General features: G+C 38.9%; 1 protein-coding gene across 2 annotated transcripts in view; it reads left to right on the top strand.

Annotated features, from left to right (window-relative positions):
* ttyh2 (tweety family member 2) overlaps window positions 1-20,973 on the top strand; it is a 138,886-nt gene that overhangs the window by 67,534 nt on the left and 50,379 nt on the right. For both annotated transcript variants that reach the window (XM_043714741.1, XM_043714740.1), the window contains exons 4-5: window positions 3,873-4,093; window positions 14,043-14,138. In XM_043714741.1, coding sequence (XP_043570676.1) covers window positions 3,873-4,093; window positions 14,043-14,138 — 317 coding nt within the window. The remainder of the gene's footprint in view (window positions 1-3,872; window positions 4,094-14,042; window positions 14,139-20,973) is intronic.

The raw sequence follows: 20,973 nt of genomic DNA, 5'->3' as shown, positions 1-20,973 counted from the left end.
TTCAGGTTTACAGGTAACTGTGCTGATACTTTTCCTTATGATATTAAATGTATTAGCCTTAAATTTACCTAGATTAGTCTGAAGTTTATTTTTGAAAAGAAAACAGGTAAAATCACCATAGTCTTACCTGACCAAATGGCTCCTCTCTCATTAGCGAGACAGTTGATGGTGGTTTAATCTGAGGGTCAGCACGCCTCAGGCAAGGGGAGAGATTGAGAAGGAGAGTCCTTCATGCTAACCCCCATCAATACTGGAATTGAATCCAAAGTATTGGCATCACTCTGTATTGCAAACCATCCACTCCGCCACCTGGGCTATTGTCAAGTATACATTAGCCACTTTGCAGTCCTCCAGTGTGTAACCACATTAGAAAGAAACCTGACAAATAATTTCTACAGTCTTGACAGTTTCACGCCTGACCCCCCTATATATGAATCCTATTAGGTGCCTTGCCTTTCTTCTTGTATTTCGAATTTATGCATACGTTTTGAAAATCGTGCTCTAATTGTATTCCTTGCTTTTCAACCTTTCAGGATTCAACTCCTCTCTTCTGATGCAAAGTAGAAACTGTTTGTCTTTTTTTTGATTACCGTGTTCAAATTCAGAATCTTCTCTTCTCAGCATTCCCAACCACCTTTCCAACAATTCTCATGTCACTAATATCCTTGAAAAATTCCATTGCATTTGGTGTTCTTCTGTCCCTATCTTCAAATACATTATCCTGCTCTAACCTCTTAATTTCTTAATTTGTTTTTCAATATTGTTCTCGCAAATGTTTTTAATTGGTTTGCAACCTCATTGTCACCGGCATTCTAAAAGCTATGAGCAGTTTTCTTTTTAATGGAATGTATATGTTCTGTACCTTTGTAATCTCTCATTTTAAAAGAAAAATCCATTAATGTTCTATAATACTGAGTTAATTTCTTTTTGCACCTCACCACAACGCAACTAGTTCACTTTACATGATTTTAAGACAGCTTTATCCCAATACAGTACAGTTTCTGCACTGACTTTGCTGCGTTCTAGCTGAATTCTCAAACATTGAATTGTGCCAATTTCTCTCTGTGATCATCAACATTTAGCTCCTATATACAAATTACTTCATGACTCATACCCAGACCTAGAAGCACCTCTGCCATTTGCGAGCCTGTAAACAGATTGTGGAATTGGTCCTGGACATATTTTAAAATCTCCATTTCATTTTCTTTGTATTCCCATTCTCATGTAATGGATAAGTGAACTCATAGACTCATAGAGTCATACAGCACTGAAACAGATCCCACAGTCCAACTTGTCCAGACTGACCAAGTTTCCCAAACTAAACTTCCCACTTGTCTGTGCTTGGCCCATATCCCTCTAAGCTTTTCCTTATTCATGTACCTATCCAAATGTCCTTTAAATGTTGTATCTGTACCTGCATCTACCACTTCCCCTGACGGTTCATTCCAGAACTACCTACCGTGTGAAAAAGTTGCTGCTTAGGTGACTTCTAAATCTTTCTCCTCTCACCTTAAAAATATGCCCCCTAGTTTGAAGTCCCCCATCATAGGGAATAGACCTTTGCTATTCATCTTATCCGTGCTCCTCATGATTCTATAAACCTGTATAAGGTCACCCCTCAATCTCCTATACTCCAGTGAAAAAAGTTGCATTCTATCCAGCCTATCTTTATAACTCACATCGCCCAGTCCAAGCAACCTTCTGGTAAGTCTTTCCTGAACCCTCTACAGCTAATAATATTCTTCCTGTAGCAGGGTGACCAGAACTGAGAATTGTGTACAGTCTCCAAACGTGACCTCACCAATGTCCTGTACAATCTCCCAATTCAGTAGTCTGAGCAATGATCACATGCATGCTAAACAACTTCTTAACTATCCTATCTACCTGTGACGCAACTTTTAAAGAGCTATCTACCTGAACCCATAGGTCTCTCTGTTCGACAACACTACCCAGGGACATACCATTAACTGCATAAGCCCTGCCCTTCTTTCTTATACCAAAATACAATATCTTGCAGTTATCCAAATTAAACTCCATCTGCCACTACTTGGCCCATTGGCCCAATTGATCAAGATTCCTTTGTAATCTTAGGTAAACTTCTTCACTATTCACTACACCACTAATTTTAGTGTCACCTGCAAACTTACTAACCATGCCTCCTAAATTCTCATCCAAATCATTTCTATAAATGACAAACAATATCCCTGCGGAACATCACTGGTCACAGGTCTCCAGTCTGAAAATAACCCTGCATCACCCACCTCTATCTCTTACTGTCAGGCCTATTTTGTATCCAATTGGCAAGCTTTCCCTGAATCCCATGTATTCTAACTTTACTAATCAGTCTACCATGTGGAACATTGCCAAAAGCCATGTAAACAACGTTTCTCACTCTGCCCATGTTTATCTTTTTATTCACTTTGTCAAAAAAATTTGTGCGACACGATTTCCTAATCAGTTCTTGTCTCTCCAAATGCATGTAAATCCTATCTCTCAGAATCCCTTCCAACAACTTACCCACCACAAATGTCAGACTCACCAGTCTATAGTTCCTAGGCTTCTCCTGACAGCCTTTCTTAAATAAAGGCACAACATTAGCCACCCTCCAGTCCTCCGGCACCTCATCAATGGCTGTAGATGATACAAATATCTCTGCTAGGGGCCTTCCAATATCTTAGGAGAAAGTGAGGATTGACTGCAGATGCTGGAGATCAGAGTCAAAAGCACAGCAGGTTAGGCAGCATCCAAGGAGCAGGAGAGTCGACGTTTTGAGCATAAGCTCTACATCAGGAATGTGGAGGGTGGGGGGGCCAAGGGGGCTGAGAGATAAATGGGAGGGGGTGGAACTGGGGCTGGGGGAAGGTAGCTAGGAATTAGATTAGATTACTTAGTGTGGAAAGAGGCCCTTCGGCCCAACAAGTCCATGCCGATGCGCAGCCCACACAGACCCATTCCCCTACATTTACCCTTTCACCTAACACTATGGGCAATTCAGCATAGCCAATTCACCTAACATGCACATTTTTGGATTGTGGGAGGAAACCGGAGCACCCGGAGGAAACACACGCAGACACTGGGAGAACGTGCAAACTCCACACAGAGATGAAGGTGGGGAGGGGGCAATGGTGATAGGTCAGAGCGGAGGGTGGAGCAGATAGGTGGGAAGGAAGATGGACAGGTAGGAGGGCGGTGCCGAGTTGGAGGGTTTGATCAGGGATAAGGTGGGGGGAAGGGGAGATAAGGAAACTGATGAAATCAACATTTAAGGTCTGTCTTCAAGAAGACCGTTACCTGTCAACGGGCTCCTATTGTGAAAAGATAAATCAGTTGATGATATGACTTGGAGGTGCTGGTGTTGGACTGAGGTAGACAAAGTTAAAAATACACAACACCAGGTTGTAGTCCAACAGGTTTATTTGGAAGTACTAGCTTTCTGAGATCTCCACAACCACCTGATGAAGGAGCAGTGCTCCAAAAGCTAGTGCTTCCAAATAAACCTGTTGGACTGTAATCTAGTGTTGTGTGATTTTTAACAGTTGATGATAAGAATCATCGATTAGAAACAATGAGGTTGAAAAATACATTTGCAGTATTTTATTTCAGTTGAAGAGTTGAAGTGTTTAATTTCATCCAACTACATTGTCACAGAAGACTGGGGAGGTCAAGTCATTGAGCATGTTGACGGCAGATATAGATTCTTGATTAGTAAAGGGATCAAAAATTTTGGAGAGAAAACAGGAAAATGGGGTTGAGAAACATATCAACTATGATCAAGTTGTGGAACAGACTTGATGGGCTGAATGGCCTAATTATGCTGCTATATCTTATGGTTTTATGGCCTTGTGGATAACAATTTTTTTTAATTTGTTCAGGTATCTGGGACGACAAGTATCATGAAAGTTGATCTGAAACAGCATATAGAAAGACTTGATGAGATCTTTGCTCAAAGAATGGAGTTTATTCAGACACTGAAGTTCATGCAGCGGATGGCAGATTCAATTGTTTCGCAACTCTCTGGTCTCCCAACCTGGCATAATTTAAATTTGAACATGGCAGGAATAGCTGATAATATCAGCTATTATGAATATTACAGGTAAGGAGCAGCAGGAACACTACATTGCTGAAATAAATTAACAGTATCAACATTTTTATTAATAACATTTTTTCTGATTAAATGAAAGTCTTAGCTGCAAATGATACAAATTAATAAAAAATATTGCTTTGTTATTATTGAGTAATGGGTATTATGTAGGCCATCTTGCATGCTAAGTAATTGAGTACGCTGCTTTTTGGTTTTGAAATTAGCTTTACTTTGGGGGAATAAATCTCTCATAATGACACCTTCATGAGTTAAATATTTCTGTGGACACAATGTACTGATTGTCACTTGATAATACAGAACTTGAGAATTGTGAAAAAAGACATGCAATCAAAGGTTTTTGTCACGCACAGATCAGACAGCCTCATCAGACATATATCGTCACAATGTGCTTTCAAAACTCAGAAGATATTGACTAACGTTCAATATCATTCTGCAGTTTGGCAGCACTTTGTGAACAATTCTGAAGGGACTAATGATTACAGTAGCAACAAATATGAGATCATCAGTCAGGCTCACAAAGCTTATACAATCCATATATTTTCCTACATGGGATATTGGTGTGGCTGACTTGGTCTGTATTTGTTGCCTGTCTCTAATTACTATTGAGAAGGTAGTGGTGAGCTGCCTTCCATTTTGGCTAAGTAACAGTGAAGGAATGGAAATATATTTTCAAGTCAGAATGGTGAGTGGCTTGGAGAGGAGTGGGCAGCTGATGGTATTCCTATGTAGTTTCCATGACAGTAGTGGGCATCGTTTTGGAAAGTGCTGTCTAAGGAAGTGAATTTCTGCAGTGTATCCTGTAGCTGGTATACACTGCTTCAATGGTGCAGGGAGTGAATGATTGTGGATATGGTGGCAATCAAGTAGGTTGCTTCATCCTGAATGGATTCAGCTTTCTTGAATGTTATTGGAGCTGACTCATGCAGCAAGTGAGGAGTATTCCAGCACACTTCCTGACTTGAGCCTTCTGGATGGTTAATATACTTTGAGGGGGGGGGGGGTCAGGAGGTAAGTTACTTGCTACAGGATTCTGAGCCCCTCACCTTCTCCTATAGCCACAGTATTTATATGGCTAGTCCAGTTCAGTTTTTGGTCAATGTAACCCCAGTATATTGCCTACATTAAACAATACCTTCTGGAGCTACATTCCCTAGAAAGCATCAGGTAACCATTTCCTCTCCAACATTGACTTCTTACCTTCAACTGGCCTTGACTATCACATAGAATTTGATTTTATTCCATTTCCCCTCTGCCCTCCCTGTTGTAAATCTAAAATATGGTCTGTATGGGATTACATGGCACACAGTGAGCAATTTCCAAAGTTTTAATCGATGATGGTGTATATTTAAATTGTGTGTACATATAAGGGGAATGCTAACAGTGGAAGTCAGAATGGGTACCTCATGGTAAACATTGGCATTAGTTTGGAATCCATCAAGGTGTATTGGGAAGTGTCAGAAACTGGTTTGGGAAGGGGAAATTATGTTATTGCATACATTCATAGTGTAGGAAAGGCACTGAGAGAAAGCGTAATTAAAAGCAGAGTTCGGGGTCTTGGGGGTGGTAGGGGGTGTATCCTTCCACATTTTTGTTATTTTTACAGCTCTGGCTGCAGTTTCTGGAGTAAACATTTTTTTAATGAAAATGTAAATATTTTTGCATTTTTTCGAATAAACATTTGGATGTTTGGATTACCATTGGTTTCCCTGTTATTTTATCACTACTTTTAGTTGGGTGGAGTGGGAGAAAGTCAAGGTTTGATATTGACATGTAAGTTTCTGCTCTGTGGGTAGGGAATGTATAGTTGTTGAAGACTAAGTGGATAGTGAGACTTTGAGTAGGGAAGGGTACGGGGTTGATAGAATGGACAAGGTATTTAATGGGCTGCTGAGCAACATTGTCCATTTAACATTAAGGCTGAATGTAAAACCCTTAGAGGTTTTGTTCCCTCAGCATTCTATGCTGAATGAGAGAATAACATAAGACGTAGAATAGAGTTACCTTTTAACTATTGTCCTTCAGCCATACCCAGTGGACTGAATCTGAGAGAAGTGAGGTGTATCTATGGAATTTGAGTTTGTGTTCTGTGCTAATTGGCAGTAAGGTGATAGGGAGCTGACCTGTAAATCCACATAAAGTCCCAGCTGTAATTAGAGTGTAGTCGAGAGTTTTAGTTAACGTCACAAACAATAGTCATTTAAGTTTCTTTTTCTGTTTATTCTTGTTCAAGGAAGTAGCCAGGTTAAAAAGAACATTATTTAAACTACGTAAACACATTGAGATGCTGATGTGGCAGACAGACAGACTCTGTGAAGGTGCAGTGTGACTGAGCAAGCATTAGCCCTAAGGCTTTTATTTGGAAATGGAATGTGACGATGAACACATACCACACCGAGAAAGACAAAGCAGTGTGGTTTAGTCAAGAGTGGGAATGAAGCACAGTCTTCGGAGAGAAGATCGGATGGCACCTGGGATGATAGGGAGTGGTGAGACCAGGAGTAACAGGTGCCTTGCCACTTTTTGGAAAATGTGAAAAACAAGGTGTAAATCTAAAATGGATCATTTTGGAATTAGCGTAACATACTGTCTACATAACTTGCACTGCATAAATATCTGATGAATCCTCATTGAGTCCAAGTACTATCTTGGGATATTTTCTGGTGTAGACTCTCTCAAAGTTGGCTTAGTGATCAATTGTTGAGCTATACCTTAAAGGTCCTGAGATTACTTCATCAAATAATCTACTGCAAAATAATCTCCAAATGTATTTTGCCCCAGTCTGTTCTTGGTGATGTGTAACAAATCCTCAGTATTACTTCGTGGGCGGCACGGTGGCACAGTGGTTAGCACTGCTGCCTCACAGCGCCGGAGACCCGGGTTCAATTCCCGCCTCAGGCGACTGACTGTGTGGAGTTTGCACATTCTCCCCGTGTCTGCGTGGGTTTCCTCCGGATGCTCTGGTTTCCTCCCACAGTCCAAAGATGTGCAGGTCAGGTGAATTGGTCATGCTAAATTGCCCGCAGTGTTAGGTAAGGGGTAAATGTAGGGGTATGGGTGGGTTACGCTTCGGCGAGTCGGTGTGGACTTGTTGGGCCGAAGGGCCTGTTTCCACACTGTAATCTAATCAAAATCTAAATCTAAAAAAAAATCTACTTATAACCTTGGACGTCCATGTGGAGGGGTGGGGAGATATGCAAGCCTCCAGAGGAGGAGGAAGTTCCAACTAGATCAAATATAATTGGAGTTTTGGATATAACAAAGAGTTGGTTTGGGATATGTGGAATTTGTTAACAAACTGATGATCATGATTATAGATTTATAAAGAAACCTGCCAGTTTTGCTAAAGTCATTTTGTCTTAGCTTGAATTTTATTGTGTAATAGTTGTGTTGGAAAAAAATAGGGGTTGGGTAGATGTGAATTTAGGGAGTTGATCTCTCCAACTTACATAGGATATCTTGCTCAAGCAGACCACATGGCTCAAACAATCAGTGTTTACCTTTCACCTGAGCGAACTGAGAAAATCATCTTTACCACGTTGTTCCTTTGTTTACCTTTCCAACAATTCTGAATAAATGTAGCAAGCTGTGGAGGGAAGGCCGGAGATTGGCACTGATTTTATGCTGACAATAAAAACACAGCCAGTAGAGTAAGGTGGATACCCAAACAATGCTGTTAGTTATTCCATGCTTCTCCAGAGGATGTACAGTTGAGGTAACCCATACTGCAATCAATAGAAATCAAAAGAATGCCCGCCTTACACTGTAGGTCTTTCTGTGAAAACCATTGAAAATATTGCACCTTGTTGAATGATATGTAATTGGGGTTTACCACTCTACCAAGTTCATAATTAAACTGATTATCTATTTAGGTATTTATCTTAAACATTTGTTTATCTTTGATTATTTTAGCTTTTGTCTTCATCCAATCATTTTTTTCACCATCTGAAAATTTAAATTAAAAATCTGGAGGTCAATAAGTATTTTGAACATCCTATTTTGCTGGGTGTGAATATTGTAATCATAGTCCTGTCCACTGACATCATAGCTGCATAACTCAGTGCCAAATTGGAACTGCTGTCAGGAAAGGGTAAAATAACAACACACATAACTAGACCCATCTGGATATCTTTGAGATCAGCAGCAAGAACTCTTTATTTGCTTTGAATGCAAAATCTGAGCGCTTGTGTCATCTAACTACTTTTCTCCCCTTTGGCTATTGGAAACAATGGACATGCTTTACAAGCTTTGGCATTTTACATGTGAGCTGAAAAATACTATATTCATTTTATTGGAAAGCTGCTGTGAAAATTTGTTCTGAAGGTTTAGTGCAGGTTAGTGGGATAGTTTTTTGTGTTAAATTTGCTATCAAGGAGACGTAATGCTGGTATTGAGACAATCAAATTATTTTCAGTTCACATGTATATTTAAGTGCTGCCACATTCTCCAAACATGGAACATTACTTTCCTTGTGTTTATGTCATGTCAAGTGATTGATTAGAAATCCAGTGAATTGGTATTCTAGTTGGAATCATGCTAAGCTAGTATCAGTGGATCCCAGCACTTTTGTTCAGATGACCTTTCAATTTTGTTCAAATCTCAATGAGATTATTAGAGCAGAAGTAATGCTCTATAGGCAATTTGGAGCCAACCTGTGAAAAGCTCAGGTCGAGGAGAATTAACACCAAGAGGAAATTTAATGCAAATGTGTTCTTGCCGTTCAACTGCCGCACGAACAATAATTATATTTACACAAACAACAATATGTTGCACAACCTTTGGCCCATATAGTTGCTACAGTGAGAGGGGAACTGGATACATGTAAACAACATAATAAATAACGAGAAAGACTGCAGTGTGACTCCTTTTCGGGAATGAGTCAGGTGATTTTTGTTGCTTGTCAAAGTTGTTCAATTGCACTTGAGTGGCTTCATTGCAACATTAGCTCAAACCCCAGAGTTGTGAAACTATCCCTTTGCATGCAGGCCATTGGGTCTAGTAGTTTCCAGAAAGGGAGGATTTGGAGAATAAATTACAGAATCTGAAGGCCTGAACGTTGTTATAATGTTTTGCCGACTGATCATGAAGTAATTGAGGATGGTTAACAGCATCCTGGGGCCTAACCATCTGATAAAGCAGGAAACAGTGGGATGATGATGCCCGTGGGGAAAAGAAAAGCCTTTGAAGGGAGGGTTGGCTGTATTTTCTGTGTGTTGTGAAGAGATTTTGTCATCCTGATAATCTCAGTGTGTTCATATTAAAAGGCTTCTTCTATAGTCAGGATTGTATTTTTAATATTTATTTAATCATTGTCCTTACAGCTGAGGAATATTAAAATTTTACAAGTAGCCAGTTCCTTAGTATAGTTTAAAAGTTTTAGATGTGGTCTGAATAAAATAAGTAGCAAAGACTGGGGTCAAATGATCATTGCACAGATATTCAATTACTGCATAGCTGTTTTTCTCTTTTTTAAATTCAAAAATCATCTTGTCATTTTGGGTCAGTTAGGGTAGGAATTTAAAATGTATCCTTTTTCCATTGCTAATGCTGCAGTTTATTTGGAATTTCTAGTTTCCCATGCATTTAAAGTCTTCTCTCTGTAATTCTGGAGAAGCTGACTTGTGTTTTTCTCGTTGGCATGAGACGACTGCATCAAGAAGTCTTGAAGCTTTGGATTTCTTTCCTTGTTTTATGTGTCTAAACACTGAAGTGTGTATTACTGTGGTTAGGATGTATAACAAACATGTTCTCATTATTGAGTAATGTTGACAATATTTGACTCTATCAATTCATCTGACAATTGGCCAGATAATGCATCGGAGTCAAACAACCAGACATTTGTGTGCTCTCTCTCCAGTAAAATGTTATCTCAAGCTTTAGTAATGGGATTTTATCAGCCTATTCTTAGAACTTGTGGGATTTTAATTAATTTTGATTAAGCGCTTCAATCAATTATGCACAAATTTGAGCCACCTTCCTCAATACAAGCTGAGATTAATGTGGAGAGAGCGTGTAGGTACTTGTAAGCGAGATGGACCAGTTTGATGAGCAGAATATCATTACAGTTGGGCAGCAGCTTTTTCTTCATTACTTTGTGGAGGCACGGGATTTTACAGGATGCAAAGAGAGCAACAGCCCATTGTATTTGTGCCAAATCTTTGAAAGAGCTATCAACTGTCCAATTCCCCTGCTCATTTCCGTATGTGTAAAGACTGAAGTTTTAATTTTACTACATATTTGATGATGGTTAGAAATGGGAAAAGGACTGTTTCAAGACTAAGGATTATGGAAAGGGTTGCTACACTTGTAAAAAAATAAATGATCTTATACTCAATTTAAGTGTTGTTTACACAGCTGTTTGCTCAAGTAATGGGGGAAATCTAGTTGCAGATAAGTTGGAGGAATATGAATGAATTGTGATTTGGCTACAAACAGCTAATTGGTATGGGAAATAATGATTGGTTGTTGACGATAAAGGCCTTCTGCATGCCATTGAACAGATTGTGACTGTGAATGTTTGTGTCAGAAGTCATTGGACTGGAAGGCACTGACCTTTTTTGTGCATCAAAAGGAAACACCTCAAGGGTGAAGAAAGGCAGTTTGTTTCCCCTCATCAGTCACTGTAAATTGTGGCTCTTAATCAATAAATCAAAGACTTAATACATGTGAACCAATTACCACGTACCTCCTGCAAACAAGGGGAAGTATCTGGAGAAGGAAGATCGAGGAGTGGCAAGTCTTGACAAACCAAAAGATCATTTTAGTGGACCCAGTGGACAGGCACCATTGGACTGCCTTCTCGGTCTAATCCTCTGCCCATAACACCATTTCAATGTTTCTTTCTGTTTGACTGTGTAGTGGGAACTATATGCCAACAGTCATAATTGTTGACCTTAACTAGAATTTTTTTTAATAAATAGCAATTCTTGTTAAATGTAGTAGCCTGGCCCATGCTTTTGTCAACATATCACTAAAATAAAAATAAATTGGGGAATTTTGTGTCCTTTTATAAAATCTTTAATGTTTGCGACAGCTCCAGGAAGAGCAGGATTTGCTTTACAATGTCCTACCCTGGGGAGGAATACCATAAGTTTACAGTTTTTGTCTTTCTGAAGTATTCATTCAATCATGACAGAGGAAATTTCATTATCTGGCATTCAATTATCCGCCAAGACTGCAAGGCTCTGATGCTTGGCTAAACTATGTGATTTGGATGTGAGCCATAAGTGGTATAGTTAGTAAGTTTGCAGATGACACCAAAATTGGAGGTGTAGTTGACAGCGAAGAAGGTTACCTCAGATTATAACAGGATCTTGATCAGATGGGCCAATGGGCTGAGAAGTGGCAGATTCAGATAAACACAAGGTGTTGCATTTTGGGAAAGCAAATCTTAGCAGGACTTATATAACTTAATGGTAATGTCCTAGGGAGTGCTGCTGAACAAAGAGACTTGAAAGTGGAGTCGCAGGTAGATAGGATAGTGAAGAAGGCGTTTGATATGGTTTCCTTTATCGATCAAAGTATTGAATACAGGAGTTGGGAGGTCATGTTGCGGCTGTACAGGACATTGGTTAGGCCACTATTGGAATATTGTGTGCAATTCAGGTCTCCCTCCTTTCGGAAAGATGTTGTGAAACTTGAAAGGGTTCAGAAAAGATTTACAAGGATGTTGCAAGGGTTGGAGGATTTGAGCTATAACGAGAGGCTGAACAGGCCGGGGCTGTTTTCCGTGGAGCGTCGGAGGCTGATGGTGACCTTATAGAGGTTTACAAAATTATGAGGGACATGGATGGGATCAGAGAGTCCAGAACTAGAGGCCATAGGTTAGAGTGAGAGGGGAAATATATAAAAGAGACCTAAGGGGCATCTTTTTCACGCAGAGTGTGGTACATGTATGGAATGAGCAGCCAGAGGAAGTGATGGAGGCTGGTGCAATTGCAACATTTAAGAGGCATTTGGATGAGTATATGAATAGGAAGGGTTTGGAGAGATATGGGCTGGGCGCTGGCAGGTGGAACTAGATAGGGTTTAGATATCTGATCGGCATGGACGGATTGAACTAAAGGGTCTGTTTCCGTGCTGTACATCTCTATAACTCTATGACTCTGTTATCTGGCATTCGATTATCCGGAAGTCGATTAACTGAACAAAATACTCCCCACCCATGTTCTTCAGATAATCAGGTTCCTCTGTATCTAAGTACTCTGGAGTAAACTGTTGAAGTTTCAGAAAGTATATTCTTTTAGAATATAGTCTTGAACAGTCTTTAGAACAGTCTTGTTAAAGACTGACTTAAAAGTATTTGAATGGATTTAGATATGGTAGACAAAAAAAAAGTGCCTTTAGATACTGGTGCAGGTACTTGTGGACACATTGCAGGGGAGATGGGAGAAAGACCTTGTTTACACAATGGTGCTGACATGGAATCCATTGTCTGTGAGATGGTGATAGTAAAGAAAACTCTTGAAGGAGATGGGTATTTGAGGAAAATAAAGTTAGAATTACGGGATAGAATGGAAGAATGGCACTAACTAGTTTGTTTTACAAGGAGAATTAATGGGTACCCATATGACTTTATCGGATATTGCTCAATTAATTTGGGTCATTAATCCATTTAGTTCCTTTAATTGAAACAAACTCCCTTTATTAGAATATTGATATTTTCTAACCAACCTGTTCGAATCAATGCAAACCACTTCCTGTTGACAAATCTCTATTCAGAGTTTGTCTTCTCTGAATTTGGAAAGTTATTACAGATAACTGTATGATCAATTTGCAGCTGAGGTTCTGAGAGCCGAAAGGGAAGTAAGACTTTGTGGTATCTCTGGTATTTTTGATTGAAGTAAATGCTGTTGCTGCAGCTCTTGTGTTGCATTTTTTAACAACATGCCATGGGATGCAATCCCTTAACTTCTGAAATCACAGGCTGCATTGTTCATGCTAAATTCCAGTTGGATTTAGTCATCAGTTTAAATCCACTAACAACTTATTTGAATGTGCTTGTGTACATTTTGTCTGTGGCATCTTAGCCACCGGAGGTGTGGAACAAAAACCAAAGAAGTGCAGATGCTGCAAGTCAGAAACAAAAACGGGCAGTACTGGAAACACTCAGCAGATCTGACAGCATCTGTGGAGAGAAAGCAGTTAACATTTTGGGTCCAGTTACCCTTCCTCAGATCTAATGTTCTGAGTTTAAGAAGAGACACTGCACCCAAAACTGGGAAACCAAGTTCAAATCCCACCATGGCAATTGGTTATATTTGGATTTAATTTTAAAAGTCTGGAATTAGTGTAATGACTGTAAAGCTGTTGTCAATTGTCAGGAAAGACCCATCTGGTTTCCCTGTAGGGAAGGAAACTGTCATCTTTACCTTGTCTAGCCTATATGTAACTCCAGATCCATAGCAATGTGGTTGCTCTCATCTGCCCTGACTTCTCTCTGGGCATTTAGGAATGGGTAATGAATATGAGCCTGGCCAGTGATGTCCACATCCTGTGAATGAATTTAAAAAAAACATGGCTCATTATTATCAATGTAATTCTACTGCCAAATAAAGTTTAGGTTTTGTGGGTATCACTTCATCCTCTATGAAAGTTTTTGATTCAAACCTCAAGCTAAGACTTCACAGCTAACATTCCAGCATTGTACACAGGGAATGCTGTATTATTGGACTTTATTATCTTTTGTATTAGCTTGAGAACTTATCTGTCTGCCCACCTTGCCAAATTAAATCATATGGTATAGAATTCTTCCTGTCTCCTTAATATTTAAAAAGATTAATTAGTAATACTTGAATGAATTAATAATCTAACAAACATATAACCTGTCCCTCATAATTTTTAGAATTTTAAAAGGTTACTGTTGGCTCATATTTTTAAAGAGCTTCATTTGAAGCACTTTACCTTCATGCATATAACTTCCTTAATGTAACTGTCATTTCAGGTGGATGGCATATCTTCTGCTCCTCATTATTGATCTGGTTGTTTGTCTGGCAGCATTCTTAGGTCTGGCTAAACGATCCAGGTGGCTTCTCACAATGTGAGTATCGCATTGGCTTTGTATCATAGAATGCATAATCTTTGTAGAACAATACATAGTAAGAAACATAAACTTTCAACAAATGATAACTTATACATAAAGTATTTTTTTGTCAGCTTTGAAGCAGATTAATACTGATGGTTTCTTTTTGGTGCCTGCATTTCAAGGATAGAGAAGCTACAAGCTCCCCTTTTCCCTCATTTGTAATCTTCGTCAATTTTACTGGTGTCTGTAGGATCATAACTGTGAACTCTTGATGATATTTTAACTTGAGCAATTGAGAAGATTCAAGAAAGGTATGTTGAATCACTGTCCCTTTTTGCTGAAATACTCTGCATGATATATTTTCAGGAAACAATCTCACCCAAGTAAAGTTTAGGTTTGAGTTCTAGATGCTGCTAATTTGCCAATTTTATTGGGACAGTGGATCAATACAATTGACCTTCAAGTTAAGTACCAGTTTCATGGCACTTAACCATATAATAAGTCCCATCAGCCCTATCAAATGACTTTATCATCAATGAGATCTAATCTACAATGTTCATTTAGGAAAGTATGCAGAATGAGGCCCCTCCTTCAAATTGCTAGGATTAGGCACAATGGGCCTAATTTTAATTCAGCTGTGTAAAAATGATTTTAAAATGAAAACTATCTGGCAAGGAGAAATTTATATGCAGTAGTTTGTGTAAGATTTTTATTCCTGAATTACCCCATGCTATTCTATGACATTAATTGCCATTCAGTTCTTCATATCCTCACACCTGTTGCCATGAGAGATTAAAAGTGAAATATTGTGTAAATGCAAGGAAGGAGCTATAGTGATAATTAATTGTAGTCAATGATGGGTGTGCATGTCCTGCACATCCATCCAGAGTAAGACTACATGTTGGAAGCACCATTTCAGTTCACTTCACCAAATGTATCTATTATCATCAACTTTTAGTGTTGTATTTAGAGCAGGGAGTCCACTAGCTCAGTTGGTTGGATGGCTGGTTTGTGATACAGAGTTGATACCAACAGCACAGCTGAAGGACTCTCCTTCTCAACCTCTCCCCTCTCCTGAGGTATATTGACCCTTAGGTTATACCATCACCAGTTATGAGAGGGCAGCCCTCTCGATGGGTATAACTGTGACAAGTTTACTCAGAACAGAAAGAGGGTGTTAATTTCTATTTGACACACCTGTAAACTTTTAAAGTGGAAGTGATGTCTTGGAAACAGTTGACCTGTTTTCCTTTAGATATAAATCTTCTTTCATTTACCTTCAGTTGTGGCCTATGCCATCCGAGTTGGAACTTGCTTTCACAAATGCTTGCATATTTCATATATTTTCTAGCTATAATCAATTTGGTATGTTCCCAGAGAAGAGCTGCAGGATCTCTGAATTGAAAACGGAAAATAGTGGAAATTTAAAGCTGGTCATGTTTTGAGTATGTTACCTTCAGCAGGATTTTTAAGAGGTAGCTTAAACCTGCTTGACGATCACATGAGATACAAGCTGATTTTATCTCTACTTTTGTTGAAAAGAACACTGTTAATTGATGACAACCCTGTGCCAGACATTGGTGGAAATGTTGTATTGATGCAATGTTAGATTAAATCTTGAGACTTGTGTTGGTGAGTGAACTAGTTGGCTTCCTTCGCACACATCCTGTAATGAAACTGAAATATTTGGTTAGGAATTTGAGCAATTAAAAAAAACATTTCCGTGCTGTTAGAGGAGTGGCTCAGAAAAGCAGTCTCTCCCTATACTCTGTTTACCAGTAAAAGGGTTATTATTTTCACTCAGTGGAATAACTATTGATTTTCTGACCTGATTTCTGCTACTGCTATAAAATCTAATTGCCAGTGTTCTTGTTAATAATTTATTTAACAGAAAAGCTTTGCCACGTGCTGCACACTATAAATTATTTTGAAGTTTGTATTCTAGTTTATATTTGTAACACCTACATTGAAAATAATAGAAGCTGAAGAAGTTTGCAAAAAGATGTGCATTGTGCTGAAACAGTTGATAGACGTCTTGAGAACCAATCTGTATCCTTCTGCAGTTTGTTTGTCCAATAGAATTCAGCTCTTAGCATCCTAAAACAAGGAGACCAGCATTAAGTCATAAAATCCCTACAGTGTGGAAAGAGGATGTTTAGCCCATTGAGTCTGCACCAACCCTCCAAAGAGCGTCCCTCCCAGACCCAGCCCCCAACCCTGTCCCTGTCACTCTGCATTTCCCATGGTTAATGCACCTAGCCTGCACATCCCTGAATGCTGTGGGGCAATTTGCCATGGACAATCCACATAAACTGCACATCATTGAACTCCAAGAGGAAACCAGAGCACGCTGGTGGAAACTCACACAGACACGGAGATTATGTGCAAACTCCACACAGAGGGTCGTCTGAGGCTGGAATTGAACCCAGATCCCTGGTGCTGTGAGGTAGTGCTAACCACTTTGCCACTGTTCTACCCAATCATTCAACTGCATTAATAAGCTTTGATTCTACTGCAACAAGTGTAATGCAGACTGAAATTTCTCTTTACACTCATCTCTTGCCCTCTCTTTATGTTTCACTCTTTAAAAATAACTTTAAAGATCAAGTTGTTCTAGGTCTTGAATGATTATTATTGAATTATTGAACAGGTCTCAGAAGCTACTGTCCCAGATAATCACCAAGTCAGTCAGCCAATCAATTAAGTATATATTGTAATCATCATTTAAGTAATCATATAACCCAGACTATCAAAACTGAGTTATTATCTCAGTGTGTGTAGTTAGTTGTTAACAGACCCCCAACTGCCTATCTCAATAAAAGCCTTAGTCTCTGCAGTATATGTTTCATGGGCTAAAATGCAGAAAACCACAAGTCAGGTCAGCAGCAAGTGGGCACTGGAAGCTGGTGATAGGAAGCATGTGTTAGAAGCTAGCCACGGCAAGTTGGCAGCAATATCAGTTGTGGCAAGTTCTTTTCTTAACTGCCACCTATTATCTACCAGAATTCAGAGCTGAATTTCACCTGTAACAACCAGGACTAAAGGCTACAACTATACTAAAAGACAGCAACCAAAATGGAGAAACAATGGTGGGTACAGTGTCGCAGGGGAGTAAAAAGGGAGGTCATGCAGTGTCCAATTTAAAAAGCACTACAGTTTCTGTAAGAGGCCCAGGACTGCTCCAATTTGGCAAAGCGATTTTAAAAATGAAGTACAGCTCAAAACTAGAAAAAAATCCTTCTACCCATTGTTAAGACAGTAATCATTGTGCAGAGTTGTATTTTTCCTGAGAAATAGGACCAAAGCAGAAAAACTGATTTTCTTTTGGTGCATGTACCAAATATAAAGGCATTGAGCAACTACTTTTGTTAAAAGCAGAAAATGTTAAAAGAAAGAAAGCAGCAATCTCTAAAGCAGCACCAAATAACACAGAGACAACGCAAAGCAAATATCTGAACATGGATTATCACTCTAATGACGTTGTCAGAATTTCATTGATTAAAAGAAAGAATGAATCTTCTCTCCATGGATCAATATGCTGTTTGGAAAGACAAACAGCCAGTCTTCTTATTACTCAGGGAAACAAAGGTTTGAGAAGAATAAAAACTTATGGTATTTCTAGTGATGAACATAAAGATCCTGACAAAATTTTCCTATCTTTGGAAGATCAGTTTAAAATCAACCCAACTTCAGGACACACAGGTTTGAGTTTGCAGCATGCCACCAACAACATAGTGAAGCAATGAAACCATTTCAGAGGCAGATGTCAAGGTAAAGCGACAGGATGTGATTTCACCAAAGCGAAATTAGCTGAAAGGCTGATGGAATTGACCATTGCCTCTATACCTATCAGGTCTTTCTGAAAGGCAGTCCTGGGCAAACCTTGAGATGGCACCATTGGTACACTGCATCAATGGATGAAGGACACAAGATTGAGGAAACATTTGCAGGACAGCAGTCTCTGCATGTACTTGACTCTGCAATGACGACTGCATGTGTCAACAAGATCAATAAAACAATCAAATCTTGTCAGGGATGAAGATTATCTCCCCTGTAAAAGCAATGAATAGTATTTTGTGACATGCAAGGTTTGTTCCAAAAGAGGACATTTGGCTAAAGTGTGCAAGAAGTCCAATTGCTCAGAGAAAACCAAAGAGCACAAGAATTCTCTATGGTAAGCAAGCAAATTACCAATTCCAAGAGGTAACTACAATGTTACAGCTTACAGACAGCAGTCAGAAAGCACATGATCAATTTGACACACCACATGGATGCGGTCAGAAAACAGAGTCCTTTATCTCTGTCTAATTCTCCAAAAGGAACTAACAACATGCACTACATGCTGAGATAGACACTCGAGCAAGTACCAATATCATCCCTTTACTTACCTTACAAAGGATGTACTCAGGAAACTGGCATAGTGTGGTACAGTCCACACACGATAAGCTAACGACTTAGAACAGGTATGACATCTGGGACATTAGCATTATCCATGTTACATTTCCGAATGACTTCTCAGGATAGGCACTTGAAACCTTTCATAGGTATCATTTCCATGTCTACAATGTCTATTTGAGAAGATCGAATATCAATGTAAAGTATAAAGCAGACTCATAACTGACTATTCCCAATGATTTTGGCCGACTTTGAAATTTTGCTAAAAAAAAACAAAGATTTTCCTTGACCTAAAGTAGATATGATCAAATCTGAAATTGGAGGTATTCATGATGAGCATGGCAAATTCAACAAGCTATGTCTTTACATCCAGCTGCAACAGTTCAAGAAGCTCACCATCAATGTGTGGCCCAAAAATATGCAATGTGTCTTTTGAGCAAACACATCCTTCCTGGTCATTCAGAAGTGAGCTCAGATATTCGAAAAAAGTGATCATTTATTGGGCACAAGACAACCATTTGGCCCATCATGTCTACACTAATTGCCTTTAGAGCAATCCAGTCAATCCCATTCCTCTCCTTCCCATTTAGGCCTTTGGAAGTTTGAATTCACTTACTATTTTCAAAATAAAAAAATTATAGTTTGTCATTGATATTTATCAATTTCAACACAGCATAAAAGCTCAGAGTTGACTAAATTGGTTTTCCAGGGTAAACAATGTTTAACTTATGAATTAAATAAATCAATGCCTGTATTTAATAATTCATCTAGAAAAGGGGTAGTGCTTGAAGCTAATGCAGTGCTCATCTTTAAACAGGGCGACAGAAGAGATATAATTCGCTACTAGGAATTATAAACCAGTCAGTTTAATATCAGTGATAAGAAAAATAATTGTCTCTTCGCTAACCGGTAAAATAGAAGAACATCTGGAAACATAAAATGTAGCAATGAATAGTTGGTATGGATTTCAAAAGGGAAAATTATCATTTGGAAGGTGTGAATTTAAATGGGACAGAGGAAGAAAAGGATTTTCGAAGATCTAATGCCAACATGATACAACAGTTCACATAGTTAGCCAATCCATATAAAAAAAATTAACCAAGTGCCTGTGTCAAACCCTGGTTTGACCAGACATGGAGTACTCGTCTTGGCAGTAGGAAAAGGATTTAAAACAAGTGCAGAGACGATTTACCCAGGCCAGAAATGTGTGGCTATATCAGGAATGGATTGACAATCTGTGACACTTTTCTCTTATAAAAAGGCGGCTGTGTGGTGACCTCATGGAGGTCTTTAAAATTAAGACAAATTTTGAGAGGACACAATGAAAGTCCATATCACCAAGAAATCCAAAAGGAAATGTAAAGAAACTTGTTCCCTTGCGGTTTCAAGTTTCAGATATTCATCACCCTCTGGGGAATGATTGAAGTGAATAGTAAAGATGCATTTAATGGGAAACTAGGCAAGCATTAGAGGGGGAAGGGAGCCAATGGTTATCATTGTAGGTTCAGATGAGGAAAGATAGAAAGTGGAGGATAAAACATGACATTGTTGGACAGAATGGCCGATTTCTATCTCTTATGTCCTATGGAATTGGATAAGTAAATATAGGATGAAACTAGCATCAAATTACGCAGTTATAAGTTATAGCTGCTGCAAAACAGCTCAAGTGTTAAAATACTATTCCATTACTGTCGACACGATGCACAGATGTTGAAAGAATGTTGTCTTGTGTGATAGGGTTCAGCTGGCTAATGTGTTTCACCATTTTCACAGGGGAATCAGCACCTGATCATGTAGCAGCCTAATGCTTTCCAGCACATCTTAAAACATTATTTGTGTAAAGCTTTCTAATCCTAAGTATATTATTTATTCATTGGTTTAAGAGAAATCATAATTAATTGGGAAGCATAATTTTTACCATTCTATTTCTTTCATTCTGTGTCATTAAACTTTACACACTCTGCAGCCTTCGGTTCAAGCAAGGAACCTAGATTTGAGCTGTATACTGTTCTGACAGACTACTTACAATGCTTTCACCTCACTATAATGCAGATTTTGGCAAAAGCCCAGCTCACTCTCTGTCTATGTTTGGATATGGAAGCTGCCTCCTTCACCTGATCTATTTTTATGGGATTTTGTGAAGTATTAACTGACTTAGTCCCCACTTCTGGTATTCTGAATGCTTTGATCTGGTTTAGTCACTGATGTCATTGATTAATATTTATATGAATGATATATTAATAACATGTTGCATCATGTTAATTATCGCATTTTACTGGAATAAATGCAAATGCTAATATGAAAACCTGGACCTGAGAATGTGTAATGAAAATGCATCTCCATCGTGCCAGTCAGCACTTTTGAGTGATGCTTGATGAAAAAAGTTAATGGAGGGAGATAATGCAACTGGGAGGTTCGTATTGTGCTGCTTTCCAAGCTGGAGTTTATTACAGCT

The sequence above is a fragment of the Chiloscyllium plagiosum genome, chromosome 24 (assembly GCF_004010195.1).
Source record: "Chiloscyllium plagiosum isolate BGI_BamShark_2017 chromosome 24, ASM401019v2, whole genome shotgun sequence".
Lineage (NCBI taxonomy): Eukaryota > Metazoa > Chordata > Chondrichthyes > Orectolobiformes > Hemiscylliidae > Chiloscyllium > Chiloscyllium plagiosum.
The sequence above is the reverse complement of the archived record's forward strand: the minus strand, read 5'-3'. Positions and strand labels throughout refer to the sequence as shown.